The sequence below is a fragment of the Neopelma chrysocephalum genome, unplaced genomic scaffold (genome assembly GCF_003984885.1).
Source record: "Neopelma chrysocephalum unplaced genomic scaffold, ASM398488v2 Primary Assembly neopelma1_24, whole genome shotgun sequence".
NCBI lineage: Eukaryota > Metazoa > Chordata > Aves > Passeriformes > Pipridae > Neopelma > Neopelma chrysocephalum.
Window position 1 is genome coordinate 8,262,519 of NW_020897693.1, and position 13,164 is coordinate 8,275,682.

At 37.8% G+C, this 13,164-nt stretch overlaps 1 protein-coding gene across 1 annotated transcript in view; it reads left to right on the forward strand.

The window, feature by feature from the left end:
- Positions 1-228: 228 nt before the first annotated feature.
- TRPM5 (transient receptor potential cation channel subfamily M member 5) overlaps positions 229-13,164 on the forward strand; it is a 39,287-nt gene continuing 26,351 nt past the window's right edge. The window contains exons 1-7 of the mRNA XM_027702015.1: positions 229-345; positions 1,293-1,473; positions 2,876-3,042; positions 6,358-6,538; positions 8,988-9,052; positions 10,846-11,037; positions 12,338-12,440. Of these exons, the coding sequence (XP_027557816.1) occupies positions 229-345; positions 1,293-1,473; positions 2,876-3,042; positions 6,358-6,538; positions 8,988-9,052; positions 10,846-11,037; positions 12,338-12,440 (1,006 nt within the window). The remainder of the gene's footprint in view (positions 346-1,292; positions 1,474-2,875; positions 3,043-6,357; positions 6,539-8,987; positions 9,053-10,845; positions 11,038-12,337; positions 12,441-13,164) is intronic.

A 13,164-nucleotide genomic window follows, 5' to 3' on the forward strand; every position in this document is an offset into this window, starting at 1 on the left:
CTGCCTCCTCCTATATATAATGTCTGACATTTGGTACAAAGACCTCCAATTTTAGCTGAACATTACAAGCATAATAGTAAAAAAGTAAAATATTTGACTAAAAACTCAGCTAGATGTATGTTAGTGGATTTTGTGGCCTCTCCAATTTAAATAGCTTCTCATTTTCCAGTTCTCTGTCATCTCAGTGAACATCTTGGTCTACTGGTGCTCAGTCACCTTATAAATTCAATGGAGGAAATGGAAACCAAGCTCTGCAGTAGTGACAAAGAGGAAGCTTTCAAAAGAGAACTACCATACTGCATAGGAGAAATAGACTTCACAGCTTCTGGGAAGAAACATGGAAAGGTAGGGCACTGAGGATTTTAACCCTTTAACACTATTGCTGTTCAGCTATTACTTCTTAGCAATAAATGTAGAGACTGTAACAGTGAGGGTCAAAGTGCCACAGTGTGAGGCACCACATTGTACTCAAAGTAGGGACCATACCTTCCTGAACATGAATGTGGTTTAAAATATGGCCTATTAATATACAGGAGTCAATCACCTGATTTGCAATGATATGCTACAAGTAGAGTTGATAACTTTTCCCTTAAAAAAAAAAAATCAATTATGTGCCCTACTTCCTTCATTTTGCATCATTCTCTGCTTTTACAACTTTCTGCCAAAAAATATTAACTTGGATTTCAACATTTTAAACATACTTCTGAGCTGTTTCAAGATTTTTCCTAAAGTTCTCTCTCTATTCTGCTAATATGCAGAGAAGGATATATATGGACAGACCCACTTGCTCACTAGTCCCATGCTAGAGCAGAAGGACTTCCTAGGAATTCCTGAAATCTGCCTTAAGATTTTGTTTCATCATAAAGTCTTAAGCACAAAGTCAAAATATATACAGAACTGAAGAAGCAATAGATTCATGTAATGTATCCTTGAAAAACAGATGCGAATTCAGGTGAAATTTTTCATCTTGTGGAGAAACAAGAAACACATAAGAAATTTGTTGGCTTTGCTAGACTGCCACAAAACCAAAGGCAGCAGCACTAGAGGAGAGTGTAATATGTCAGTGTGCAACACAGAACTAGCCCATGGAACTGGCCCAATTACTGAGATGGCAATTATACAGAAGCTTGCTAAATTCTAGTATTTAGTTCTCTGTTGGTTCTTGCTCAAATAATTTTTTCTTAAATAACCAAGTTTATGATAATTCCCTTCTGCATTTACCATGAACAATCTCTTTACTGTATCCCACTGTCCTATCGCTATTCACTGGGTTTTTGTTTTGTTTGTTGAAGTTTATTAAGGTTCCAAGAACCATTCACCCTGGAATTATATTTGAAGTTATGCTCAACAAATGGAAGCTACCTGCTCCCAACTTGGTTGTGTCTTTAGTAGGGGAAGAAGAAAATTTCCAGATGAAGCCTTGGCTACGGGACACCTTAAAGAAAGGACTTATAAAGGCAGCTCAAAGCACAGGTTAGTGCTTTAGGTGTTAAAGAAGGAATTCGTATTCCTGCTGAATTCTCACACCTAGCATCCAGTGATCTGCTAATGACAATGGATTTGCTCACAATTTTTGGAAATTCAAGACTTTGCTGAATGCAATCTACAACCTGTATGTAAATAGCTTTGAAAGTTAAAGTGATTGTATTATCGGAGCAAAAATAAGTTATCTTGAACCAAATTACTCTAGACAACCATTCCTGAAGTGTAAAATTACCTGACATTATTCCCTCAGAGATGAGACTAGAAAGATAGCATGAGATAGGACCAATTACACTGTCTCTCTTTGGTGTCGTAACAAAATAATTCTTAAGAGAGCAGTGCAATTTAACTTCAATAAGAGTGAATTTAGGTCAAAAATAAGAATTCTTGTTTTCTCCCTTTTCACTTTTTAGCTACCAGTCAAAATCATGCTACAGTCGTTTTTACTTCTTGAAATCTTGTTTTCATCAAAGCTAAGAGTTGAACAATTTACTAGTCAAACTGCCTATGATTAAACTCAAGATTAACAAAAAGACCTTGTTAATGTATAACACAAAGTAAGTCAGCTCACTTTTTCCCTGGCTGTTCACATGAATTACAAGAGTAGTGAAAAGCATTTAAAAACAAAACCAAACCCTCCAGTGTCTGGGAATAGGCATGGAAGTGACTTTCACATAAGATGACATTTTTTTTCTATATAGCTTTATGAAAATACCCGCAAAACAAAGTGAAAATATCTCTGAGCTTTTCACAGTAATCTCTTGGTTTAGCTTCACTGTTCCAGACAAGATTGTAACAGTTTTGCTTTTTGTAATGACCAAAGCCCAGTACTGAAGCTCATTTTGGTGCTTCTGTGCCACACAGTTATTCTATAGCTCCACGTGCCTTCTGTACTTAAAACTGGACAGCATCAAGATCTCCAGTCTCTTTATGTTACATATTTGAAAAAGGCCAACTATCTGTTTATCTAGAGTGTTCATGATTCCTTGTCACCCTAACAATGCTGCTATAAATTCGACTCTCCTAAAGAGACAACAGTCAGAACTGCCTGGTACAGGGATGTTTCTGCTCGTGTTTAGACAGTGAGTGACTCTAGAGTGGACACAGCATTCTTGATGAGCTTATTAATATCAGAGTAAAGATGGCAACATTGCATCTCATGATATGTGAAGAATGTTTGCTTGGGCATATAATTTCTTCTTGTTTTCCTTATTAAAGTCTTATGTAATTTGTATGTATTTTAATTCTAAAAGTTATAGTCCATCAAGACCTGTCTTCGCTTTGTCTACCTAAAAAAAAACCTTAAATCCAATACTGCAAGTAATGTTACTTGACACACAAACATGTTCAATTACAAAGAAATCATCTAACTGTTTTTAAAAACTAATTTCAGGTGCCTGGATTTTTACCAGTGCTTTACGTGTAGGAATAACAAGACACTTAGTGCAAGCAGTCCGAGATCTCGCACTGGCTAGCACTTCATCCAGAGAAAGCGTGATTGCCATAGGAATAACTTCCCTCAGAAAAATTCGGCACAGAGAAATTCTGGACAACATAAAGGTACTTTTCACTCATTCTACTTGTGAAACCAGATTGTTCAGATATAAGCTGCACATTTACAAAATTTGGAAGTGGTTGGCAGAACAACATTTATATAATTGTAAAAAAAAAAAAAAAGGAAAAAAAAGTGGGTTTTAAACTGTGTTTTAGAAGAAAAAAATAAAGAGCGAGAAGGGTTTAGAACCGAATGATTCTGTGCCCTGCGCATTCGGCGCACGCTGCAGTGATTCCAGAGATATACGGCAGATGGCAGCATTAGACATTAGCGCAAGGATGAAGGTCAGGAAAAGAGCACATGGAATAAGATACCTTCAATGTTTTTTCCCCTGTCCACTTACTGCAGAATCTCTTACTCCAAGCTATTATATAAATACTGTAAAAAGCATATTTTCTGTTATGGAAAAACAGACATAAATATTCCAAGACAAGGTTTTCTTAAGTAGCCACTGAAGTGGTGTCTAATATGCAAAAACTTGCTCAATACACCAGGCAAAAAATACTAACTATGCAGGATTTTGCCCAGTTATTGGAAGCTCTAGGGACTTCTCAATTTGGGTCAAAGAAGTCAAAGTTCTTGGGAAGAAAAAACCAAAACCAAACCCAAAACAAACCAACAAATAAAAACCCTCACCCAACAAAACAATTTCTTAAAGTGTTAATACTAAATTGACCTGCAAGTGGAGAAAAAAAAATGTAGCATTACCTTTTTGTCACTGGGGATACAGTCTGTCCTAAGCAAAATATTATAACGATAAAATTGGTGTGTAATAACGACCAATGACAGTTTCTCTGCACTATTTTACTCCCCTGCAGAAGCTAAGAAACAAATGACAGAGGCAGCCCTTTGAACTCACACCTAGCTGCTCTTTCAGATAGGCCTGCAAGTACCAGCTAGCAGCTGGGAGACTGCCAGACCATATCAGTGATTTATTGTAATTGGGCTTCTCCTTTTTACATCGTTTTTTGCCAACGACAGCCACCTGTGTGTTGTACCAGGTGGGACTCTTTAGCTGGAGGACTTTAACCTATTTGTGTGGGTGAACTGGTCTGAAAGGACCTCAGAGGAAAGAATTCAGTTCATTATGTTTGTGAATTTTGCTCAGGAAAGTTGCTTTAGCAAATGCAAACTATTTCACCTCTCTCCTAGGTTAAGTGATCAAAATACATCTGCATCTTTCCCAATCAGCACCTACAAAACAAGTGCACTGGTCTTTTTATTGCATTAGATTTTCTCTCCCTTAACTAAAGCCCGAATTCTTTGGCAAGGAATATTTTGTAAAGAACGTTCCTGACCCTATGACTTCTGGCACAGCTTCTACCCAAAAACATTTTGGATTTTAGTCAGTAACTTTAAGACAAAGGAACTACAGACAGGGATGTTGATCTAAACCCAACTCTTTTTATACTTGGCACTAACACAAGCAGCTTGTTGTATAAAATAGAGCTAACAATCCACACTAGCAAGGAGAAAAACAAGCCCTGAAATCAGTTGATCCCTCCCGTCTCTTCTGTGTTAATGGTGTGCTTTAAACATCATTGAAACATCACTTCCACATTTTCAGAGAATAAATAGGAAAATCCCAAAGGGCCTTTTTCAATTGTTTGTTGTGCCTCTGGGTCCTAGTCAAAGGCCAGATCTTGGGTGAGTAGGCTTAATGTTGCATGGCAGCAGAATATAGGCACACCCTCTGTCAAAACAAAAAATCTGAAGGAAATTAATTGTATCGAGAAGCTTTCCCCAACAAATGACAGACAGAGAGAAGGAGGTAAAAGAAATCTGTGGCACTTGCTGTTTGTAAAGGATGTGCAAGTTTACTGCTGTTTTTCCTGGAACAGCGTCTGATTTTCCTACTCTTCCCAGAGCTGCTGACAAGGAAAGACGCCACAGGAACATGCCTGATAATAGCCCTTTTCACCTTTCTTTGAAGGAGATTTCTCCAGTTTGGCTGTATGCAGCTTCATTTCAGAAAGCAACATAGGAGCATGATATATGCATGTGCAGCATGAAGGAGCTTGTCCTCTGGGTTGCTTCATGTTTTTATGCATTAATAGTGCTGCTATGAGCTCTTTCATTGCCTCTTCAACATCAGCCTTGGTCTTGTCTGTGGAGAACATGGATAACTGCTGGGTTGGGCTTTTCCCAGGATTCAACTGGGCACCTCCTCCTCTATCAGACACTGCCAATAACTGAGATTGAGGAAGGCCCTACATAAGACTTGGCTCTTAAATACCTGAATGTAAATCTCTCTTCCATACCTTAATGACAACTATGTTACTTGTGTAGTTACACTGCTATGTTCTCAAAAGAATTTGACACCTGTCTGTGCCCACACAATTAGGATGAGGAAAATGCAATACAGTCACAATAGTCAAGCTGACAGTCTGAGTTTTGCTCATCAACTCAAAGGCTACAGGAACTGGAAACAGGCATGATAGAAGGAAATGCTGACTTTAAACAGTTGTTTTAATCTGACCTACTTGCAAGAGGACAGTAATTATGAAAATGAAAAATAATAACCAGGCATTTACAGCCTGGCTTGCAGCTAGGAATGCAGTATCAAAGTGGATGTGCAAGAGTAGGAAAGAAAGATGTATTAGGGAAGTAAGGGGAGCTTGAAAAAGTATTTGTGTGGAAGACCATATGTAGTGCAATTCTTAGAACAACAGACTGTAACAGGGGTTCTATTTTACCTAGACTGATTTTATGCCAAAAATCACTAATAAATCATTTAAAGACATAACACCCCTCACACAAAATGAAAGATAAGAAGATTTCACTTTCTAAAATCCGTCACTCACTCTTTTAGAATACAATTTCCAAACTGAGAATAATGATTAGACTTCATATAACCCTGTCAATTAAGTACAGCTGCATTTAAATTGCTATGGACATGTGGCAGGCTAACTTATCTACTGGCCTAAACATGGACAAAATGCTACTGTAACTAATAGGTTTGCCCTTCCTTATACCAGCTGAGGCTTTACAGCTCCATCCACAATTACGGGGTCTCATGGTCCTTTTCCATTTGTCCAACAAACATTTCCAAAACCTACATTCCAGAGATGGTGATTGATGTCACTATGTTTTGCAGAGGCCAAGAGGGAAATTTCAGGGACTTCAGTTCTCAATCCTGTCAAATCTGATGCCTTTCAGAAGGAGCACATTCTCCTCTACCCTTTTTCAAGAATCTATTCAAGTGTCTCATAGGTGGTGTGGTATCTCAGGGTGCAGACAGCACAGAAATGGAGATTAAGCACATTAAAACATGGACTGGGTTTTGCAGAGAACACTAACATCTGTCCTCCTCTCTTTAGAATGAAAGTCTTGTACACTATCAATCAGATGATGATATTCAAGGCCCACCATATTCCTTGGACCACAACCATTCCCACTTTATTTTGGTGGACCATGTAACACCAGATGAGCCAGATGGAACCACTAAGCTACGTTTCACCTTGGAAAAGCATATTTCAGAACAGCGTACTGGATATGGTGGTAAGCAGGTTCTATATAGGCATGCTAACTTGAGTAGTACTGATATTACAGTGATACCTGTGGGGCCCTGGCCTTATCAAAGGCAAGTCCAATTCCCAAATTGGACAATTGCTTACAGAGGCAAGATCAAGTAAACACATTTGTCATTATGTAAGAGGCAGAACTTCGGTTACTTCTGAAGTAGAGAAAGCTGCTCTTTGAACCAAAGATCTGGACTTTTATTGCATCTCCTTAAATGTAGCTCAAAGCTGGTCTTCAAAGCATAGCTCAAATTGCCTTAAACACAACAAATGGAAAATAAATCCAGCTTCAAGTGCCTTAACCAGTGGTTCTAAGAGATTGATATTCACTGTTGTGTACTTTTATCCCCTCTCATACACAAGGTCTTGAAGTGCTCCCACACTGGAAGAAAAGACTTTAGTTCTAAAGCCCTCTGAAATATTTTAAGCCATATTTATTTCAGGATAAAACATTATCCTGGGTAAATACTGTAGTGGCTAATGGCCATCTAAATGTATGTGACCTTTGTTTATAATAAGAACTGAGTGTTGGGCAGGTCTATTTGTGGAAAGAATTCAGTTGTAGCACTAATTCAATCACTTTTGCCTTTCCTTTGTTTCTGTAATACCTGCAGTGCTAGCACAGCTGAAACAGAAGGGAGAGCACATTTATTCACAGTTGTGTGCATCAATGGAATATTCCATTACATAGCCCATAGTATGGTTGCACAGATGTACCTGAGGCCATGAATGCACGTGAAAAATACTTGTCTGGTGACTCACATAGGAAAGACCACAGGTGGGCTGTAAGGGTAGGCTGAGGTTGTAGTGCTGAGAATCACAAAGTAGCCTCTTTTGGCTTGCAAACCAAATCTGATTGAACAGATCTCAGTGGAACAATATTCTGACAAAGAATGCTGATTCATATGACAAATATTTCACTGGAACATACTGAATTCAGCTTTATCTTCTATAAACAAAACCAATGTCAGTCATTTAAGCTCATTTATACACAAGCTGAGCAAAGCTATGTGACTTTACTGAAGTAAAACACTTTATTAAGGTCACGCAGAATTTCCCTATTTTAAAAAACATCTAGAAGTCTTTTAGAGGAAATTTTTTTATATAGTAAATATTCCTTGCAATTAAGGACTTTCCACCTTCCCAGCATAAAGTCAGAATACACTGGCCCCTCCTCTGGCTAAATTTTATCTAAATTTATGGTAAATGAAGAATATTTGAAGACTTAATCATACCTTGAGGAATGTGTGGTCACAGAGGTCACTCTTCAAAGAACATCACCTTAGAGAGGTATGACAGTGCTATGCTATTCACTAAAACAAATTAGGTTACTTGCCAATCGCATCCTGGCTACAGCTCACTTCAACATCATCTTTGTAGTCATTCCACAAGAGAGCAAACAAGAAGTAAAAGGAGATCTGTACAGAGTTCTGGGAGATCTACAAAGGGAAACATCAAAAAAGTGTTTGGACCAAATGCCTTTTATCTTCCAGCTGAAAGAGGCATTCATCTCATGATGCTACTGTTTTAATTGAGCTCCTTCAGGCCAATCTATAGTCACCTTTGGATTACAGAGTACAGCATCTACAGTATAAACCATCTAAAAATACGTGGGCCCCTGTAGGAGGATATCTTAGGACAGGGATGCTGACCTCATTTCTTCCCCTGCTGCCATGACATGTTAAATATTTCATTAGCATTTCTTTTAAAAGTATCCAATTATGTTGTTATTAATCACCACACTAGACTGTGCTGAATGAAATTTTAAGCTGTTTAACCAGAATAATGAGGAGTATATGGTTCCTGTCTCCTGTCAAATCATATCTGACTCATCTCACCCTAGCTGGTCTACACAGTCAGCCTCTTCATATTCTTAAATCCTCCTTTTATAAGGTTTTTCTCCTGGATTCCACTGCACCTTCCAGCACATGTGTAACACCAGGGATGAACTGATAGCTTTTCACTTCTAACTGTATCTTAATGTAAATAATGGTAGCTGCCTCTCTGAAAACAAAACAATCTTGTTCTGCACCCTAATACAGCTCCATTACTCCATAACCTGATAGCCTTGCAGTAAATAAATAACCTAAAAATTCAACAGTGGTATGACACACAGAAGTCCCAATATCCATATTGTGCAGCTGAGGTGTGCTGAGGAGAGAACAGCCTGGACTGCTTACTAAGCATCACACAACATGTCCAAGGCAAAGGTGCCTTCATCCTGAATCTTAGACCAGGACCCTGTCTGATAGGTGACGGTGTTATTCTCTTCCTTTGCCACTTGCTTCTGCAATTGCCTGCCTTCTGCAGGTTCGTGTAGGCACCAAAACAGCACAGAAGAAGACAAGTGTTTTTGAGGAGTTGGCAAAACTGCAATAGCTTTGTGAAAGCCATCAACTTTTTTAAAAATTAAACTATCTATTTCACAGGAACGGGTAGCATTGAGATCCCTGTGCTTTGCTTACTGGTAAATGGAGGACCAGGCACACTTGAGGTAAGAAGCTGTTTTCAACTTTAGAAAAATAAATTAACTGATGCCAAGTAATTAATGGAAAATTTGGCTGGATGACAAACACATCTATTGGCACTTTACATAAAATCAAATTTCATATCTATACACCATTAAGAATTGAGTTCTGTTAATATTAAATTTGCCAGTATTTGTTTGGGAGAAATATTTCCTTCTGAATAGGCACCAGCTGATTATTAAAGCTTCCATTGCCAGGTTGTACAGTGGGAAGAAAGAATCCAAAACCAAAACAAACTCACAAAAGCCAGCTCCAGATCTAGTGAAACAGAAATACTGAGCTATTACTTGAGAACACATACAAAAAAGAGATGAATCATTCAGTGCTGTCCAGCAACTATGAGACAACTGCCTGTCCCAGAGCTCAGAGGAAGTACAAGACCAGGTTTGCTAGACATGCCATTTAAAACGTTAGTATCCTAGTCCTACTGAGCAAAAGAACATTGTAGGATAGAAGACTGGATGTTGTCTGCTAACAATCCCAAATCTTCAGTGAGGATCAGTTTGGATTTTTTTCCTGAGTAGTTCTACAACTTAAAGAGCTTGTTAACAAGGACATACTCCTTGATTTCTGTTTTACTGTTTTTCTTAATAAAACTCTCTGTCTACAGTAACTTTAGAGAGACATAATTTAACCATAATTTAAAGTTTTCAAGTGATGAGATTGTACCATGCAAGCTGGTAACCTTTTTTAGAATAATGACTCATTTCTGGTGATGTTTTTCCAATTTCAGTCTCCAGTCCCTGTATCTTGTCATAACTTTGTCAGATGGACTAAAACAAACACTGGTATTAAAAATCTCACTGTTTAAACTAGGATTATGTCACCTCTTGAGCTTCCTTTCCAGAAGCTAAATATTGCAGTGTTTCCTATATTTTTGGATTAGAAAAATCACAAATTATGACATATAAATCCTCTGTTCAAAGTTTTAGAGAACAACATGACTTGGAGACCAAAGGTGATTGGGTGAAGCTGCTGGGAATCTGCTGGGAAGGGATAACTGGTCACACTTTTTTAGAACATCACTTTTTTTAATTACAAGTTGCATGATGCACACCAAAGACTACAACAGTTTTATAAAACTCAAAAAAACCTCAACACCAAAATTAGAGAAAAAAGTGTGCACCACAATTGAATCAATGGAGTCCTGCATGACTCCAGAGGAAGAAATAGACTGGCAGCAAATAGTCATTGTGCAATTGTGATGCCATGGTCTCTGCTTTCTTCTCTCAGCTACCTGCCTGACTCATTCTAATTGCACAAGTAATGGAATTAATAGCCTTTAACTGTTGTAGTTGCTATGATTCAGTGTTTTTTCCTGTAGCCCAGTGTTATATTCCCACAGGCAAATTCCTGACTTTCAGCACATCTTTGCTGGGTGTAGCAGGCAGAAAAAAACGCTACACCAAAAAGCCTGCTAATAATTTCTGTGTAAAGCTACTCTTGCACTTGACTACACTGAAACACAGAATTCAGGGGGGAAAAAAAGTCAGGGTCAAAGAAATTTTATGCGTTGTTTGTCCAAATCATGTTGCTTAGCTACTCAGCAGATGTGTCATGAAAAGAAGCATAGTCAGGGGCCTATACATGTATGACCTGCTACAGAATCTGAAAAATCATAATAGCTTAGAGGACTGGACTCATTCCACAGTTAATCTGGTTTAGATACACATTTACTCCTAATTTTCCAGAAGTCCTTTTTTTGAATAACATTTTCTTTCCATATGTGAATTCTGAAAATGTACTTTTTAAACTACAGAGAGTTTGCAGTGGATTGGAAAATTCTGCTCCCTGGCTTATCTTAGCAGGGTCTGGAGGTACAGCTGACATCTTAGCTGAATTCATGAATGACCCACAGCTTATCATGCCAGAAGCTGTTGAAAAGCAATTTAAGGAGAAATTCCCTGCAGAAAGCTTCTTGTGGAAGGACATTCTTCAGTGGACACTAACAGTGAGCTCTCCTAACATTTGTAGCTTCGGTAGCCCATTCAGTACAGGTTTGGCAAGAAGCTGCTCGGAAGTTTTGGGTACTCCAATGCTTCGACACTAGTGTTACAGGATACCCCTCTAACATAAAAATCAAATGCTCATTTGATCATACAAACTACTTTGTTGTCCTAGTGATTCAGCTGAACACTTAGGGCTCTGTCCTTCATCAATTATTTCCCCAAGCAACAGCCAGCACCCAGGAACACCACAGTCCTTCTGTAGGACATGAAGCATTATTTATATCCACAGCTGTGGAGCTTGTGCAGCTGTGACAGAAGAGACCTAATTCATGATCTACAGCTGTTAATGGAAACCTAGTTGTGGATAAGTATGAATAAATTAAATAGAATGAAGAGTGTTTAGAAATTATCCTATCTATTGTCAGTTGCTTGTTCTTAAAATATTATTGTTCTTAAAAAAAGGAGGACAAAACAGATTCATAGATTTTCCTTACTCTTTGTCTTGAGGTTGCTGGACTTAAACCACTATGCATAAGCCTTTTAGAAACAAAAAAAACACTTTGAAATCACCTTTATATGAAAACCGAAGAGCACTGTGTGCCTGTGAGATAAACTAAGTCCACCTGACCTGAGCCACTACTTATTCTTTGCAGTCCCTGCCATAATCCTTAGCTTTAAAAGTTTAAAAGTTCCACATACTAATTCATGAGGAAGAACTTTGCCAGATTACTAACAAAAGGGGATGAAAGGCATATAGAAGCAATATTGCCAGATGCTCACAAAGTCTCAGTGCAGCTGCACTGTGAGAAAGAAAACTCAATAAATAGACAAACAGAAGGAAAGAGAAGACTCCTGTGTATATCAATATTTGAGAACTTTTACCCAAAGAAGAGTTAGAGACTGTGCTTTTAAATCAACAACTCTGAGAGCAAAACTTAAATGTCAAGGCAGGATGAGATTTAACAAAACTAGTGGTATGCTGGCTATAGCATGACTATGAGTCAAATAAGAATGTGAGTTAAGGAAGGATCTTTTAATTAAAGCAACGCTCTGGTTCTCAGGATATCCACGTTCTGATTCCTCCTATCCTGCTATGTGACTTTGAAAAAGCAGTAACTCCCTCCTTGCCTTAGGACTTATTTATATATGGGAAACTAATAATGTTTGTCTTCTTGCCAAACCTCATCTTTACAATTAGAATGTAAGTTTTTGGGAAATACAGTATGGGTGATCTTCACTGGGCTCTTGGGCACTATATATAGCAATAGGACAATGTGTAAAATGTGTTTCAACTCCCAACAGATTCAAAACATTATTTCACACCAGCATCTTTTAACTCTGCACAATTTTGAGCAAGAAGGTTCAGAAGAACTAGATACAGTAATTTTAAAAGCTTTAGTAAAAGGTAAGAAAAATAAACACGGAACAGTGTAATGCTTGTTTTATTCGACATCTTCTATGCCATAAATATATTTCACTTTATTCCAGTGCAAGTTCAGTTGGCTGTTGGATCAGATTTCATTTCTGATGCACTGTTCATTTGTTTGTTGACAAATTAACTGTGGCAGTTACCATAGCTCTTGTAACCTTGCCTTAAACTACTGTTTGCTTTTTAGTCTCATGCTATTGTATTATACTAATTTAATTGCTCCTTTATTTCAACACTTGCTTCTCTTAGTAGTAGAGGTTACAGAATAACTGAAATATATTGGAGCAATATATTATCCCAATTACAAGCCATTAAAAAAAACCAACAAGAAAACGAAAACAAAACCCACAAGTAGACAAGAATGGCCTTAGTTCTAGAAATAATCCATTTCTCCTATAAGAAATTTTCACTGCATCTTGTGGAAGAAAACATTACTTGTGCTGCCACATACTTCAGTTTCTGTTAACTTAATGGTTTGTGTTAGCCTAAATTTAGCATGGGGAGGGGGAAAGATATTCTGTTCCGGGTGTGTTAATTGAAACAAGGCAGAAACAACAGCCAGTCCTGTCCCCTGCTTTCTACAGGCCAGGGTCCCTCTTAAAAGTGAAAAGCCATTTAAACTTAATGGCTTAATAGAGAATTCTGCTAGAAAAAAAATAATATATTTGAATATTAATATTTCTTAATTCAGGAAAAAACT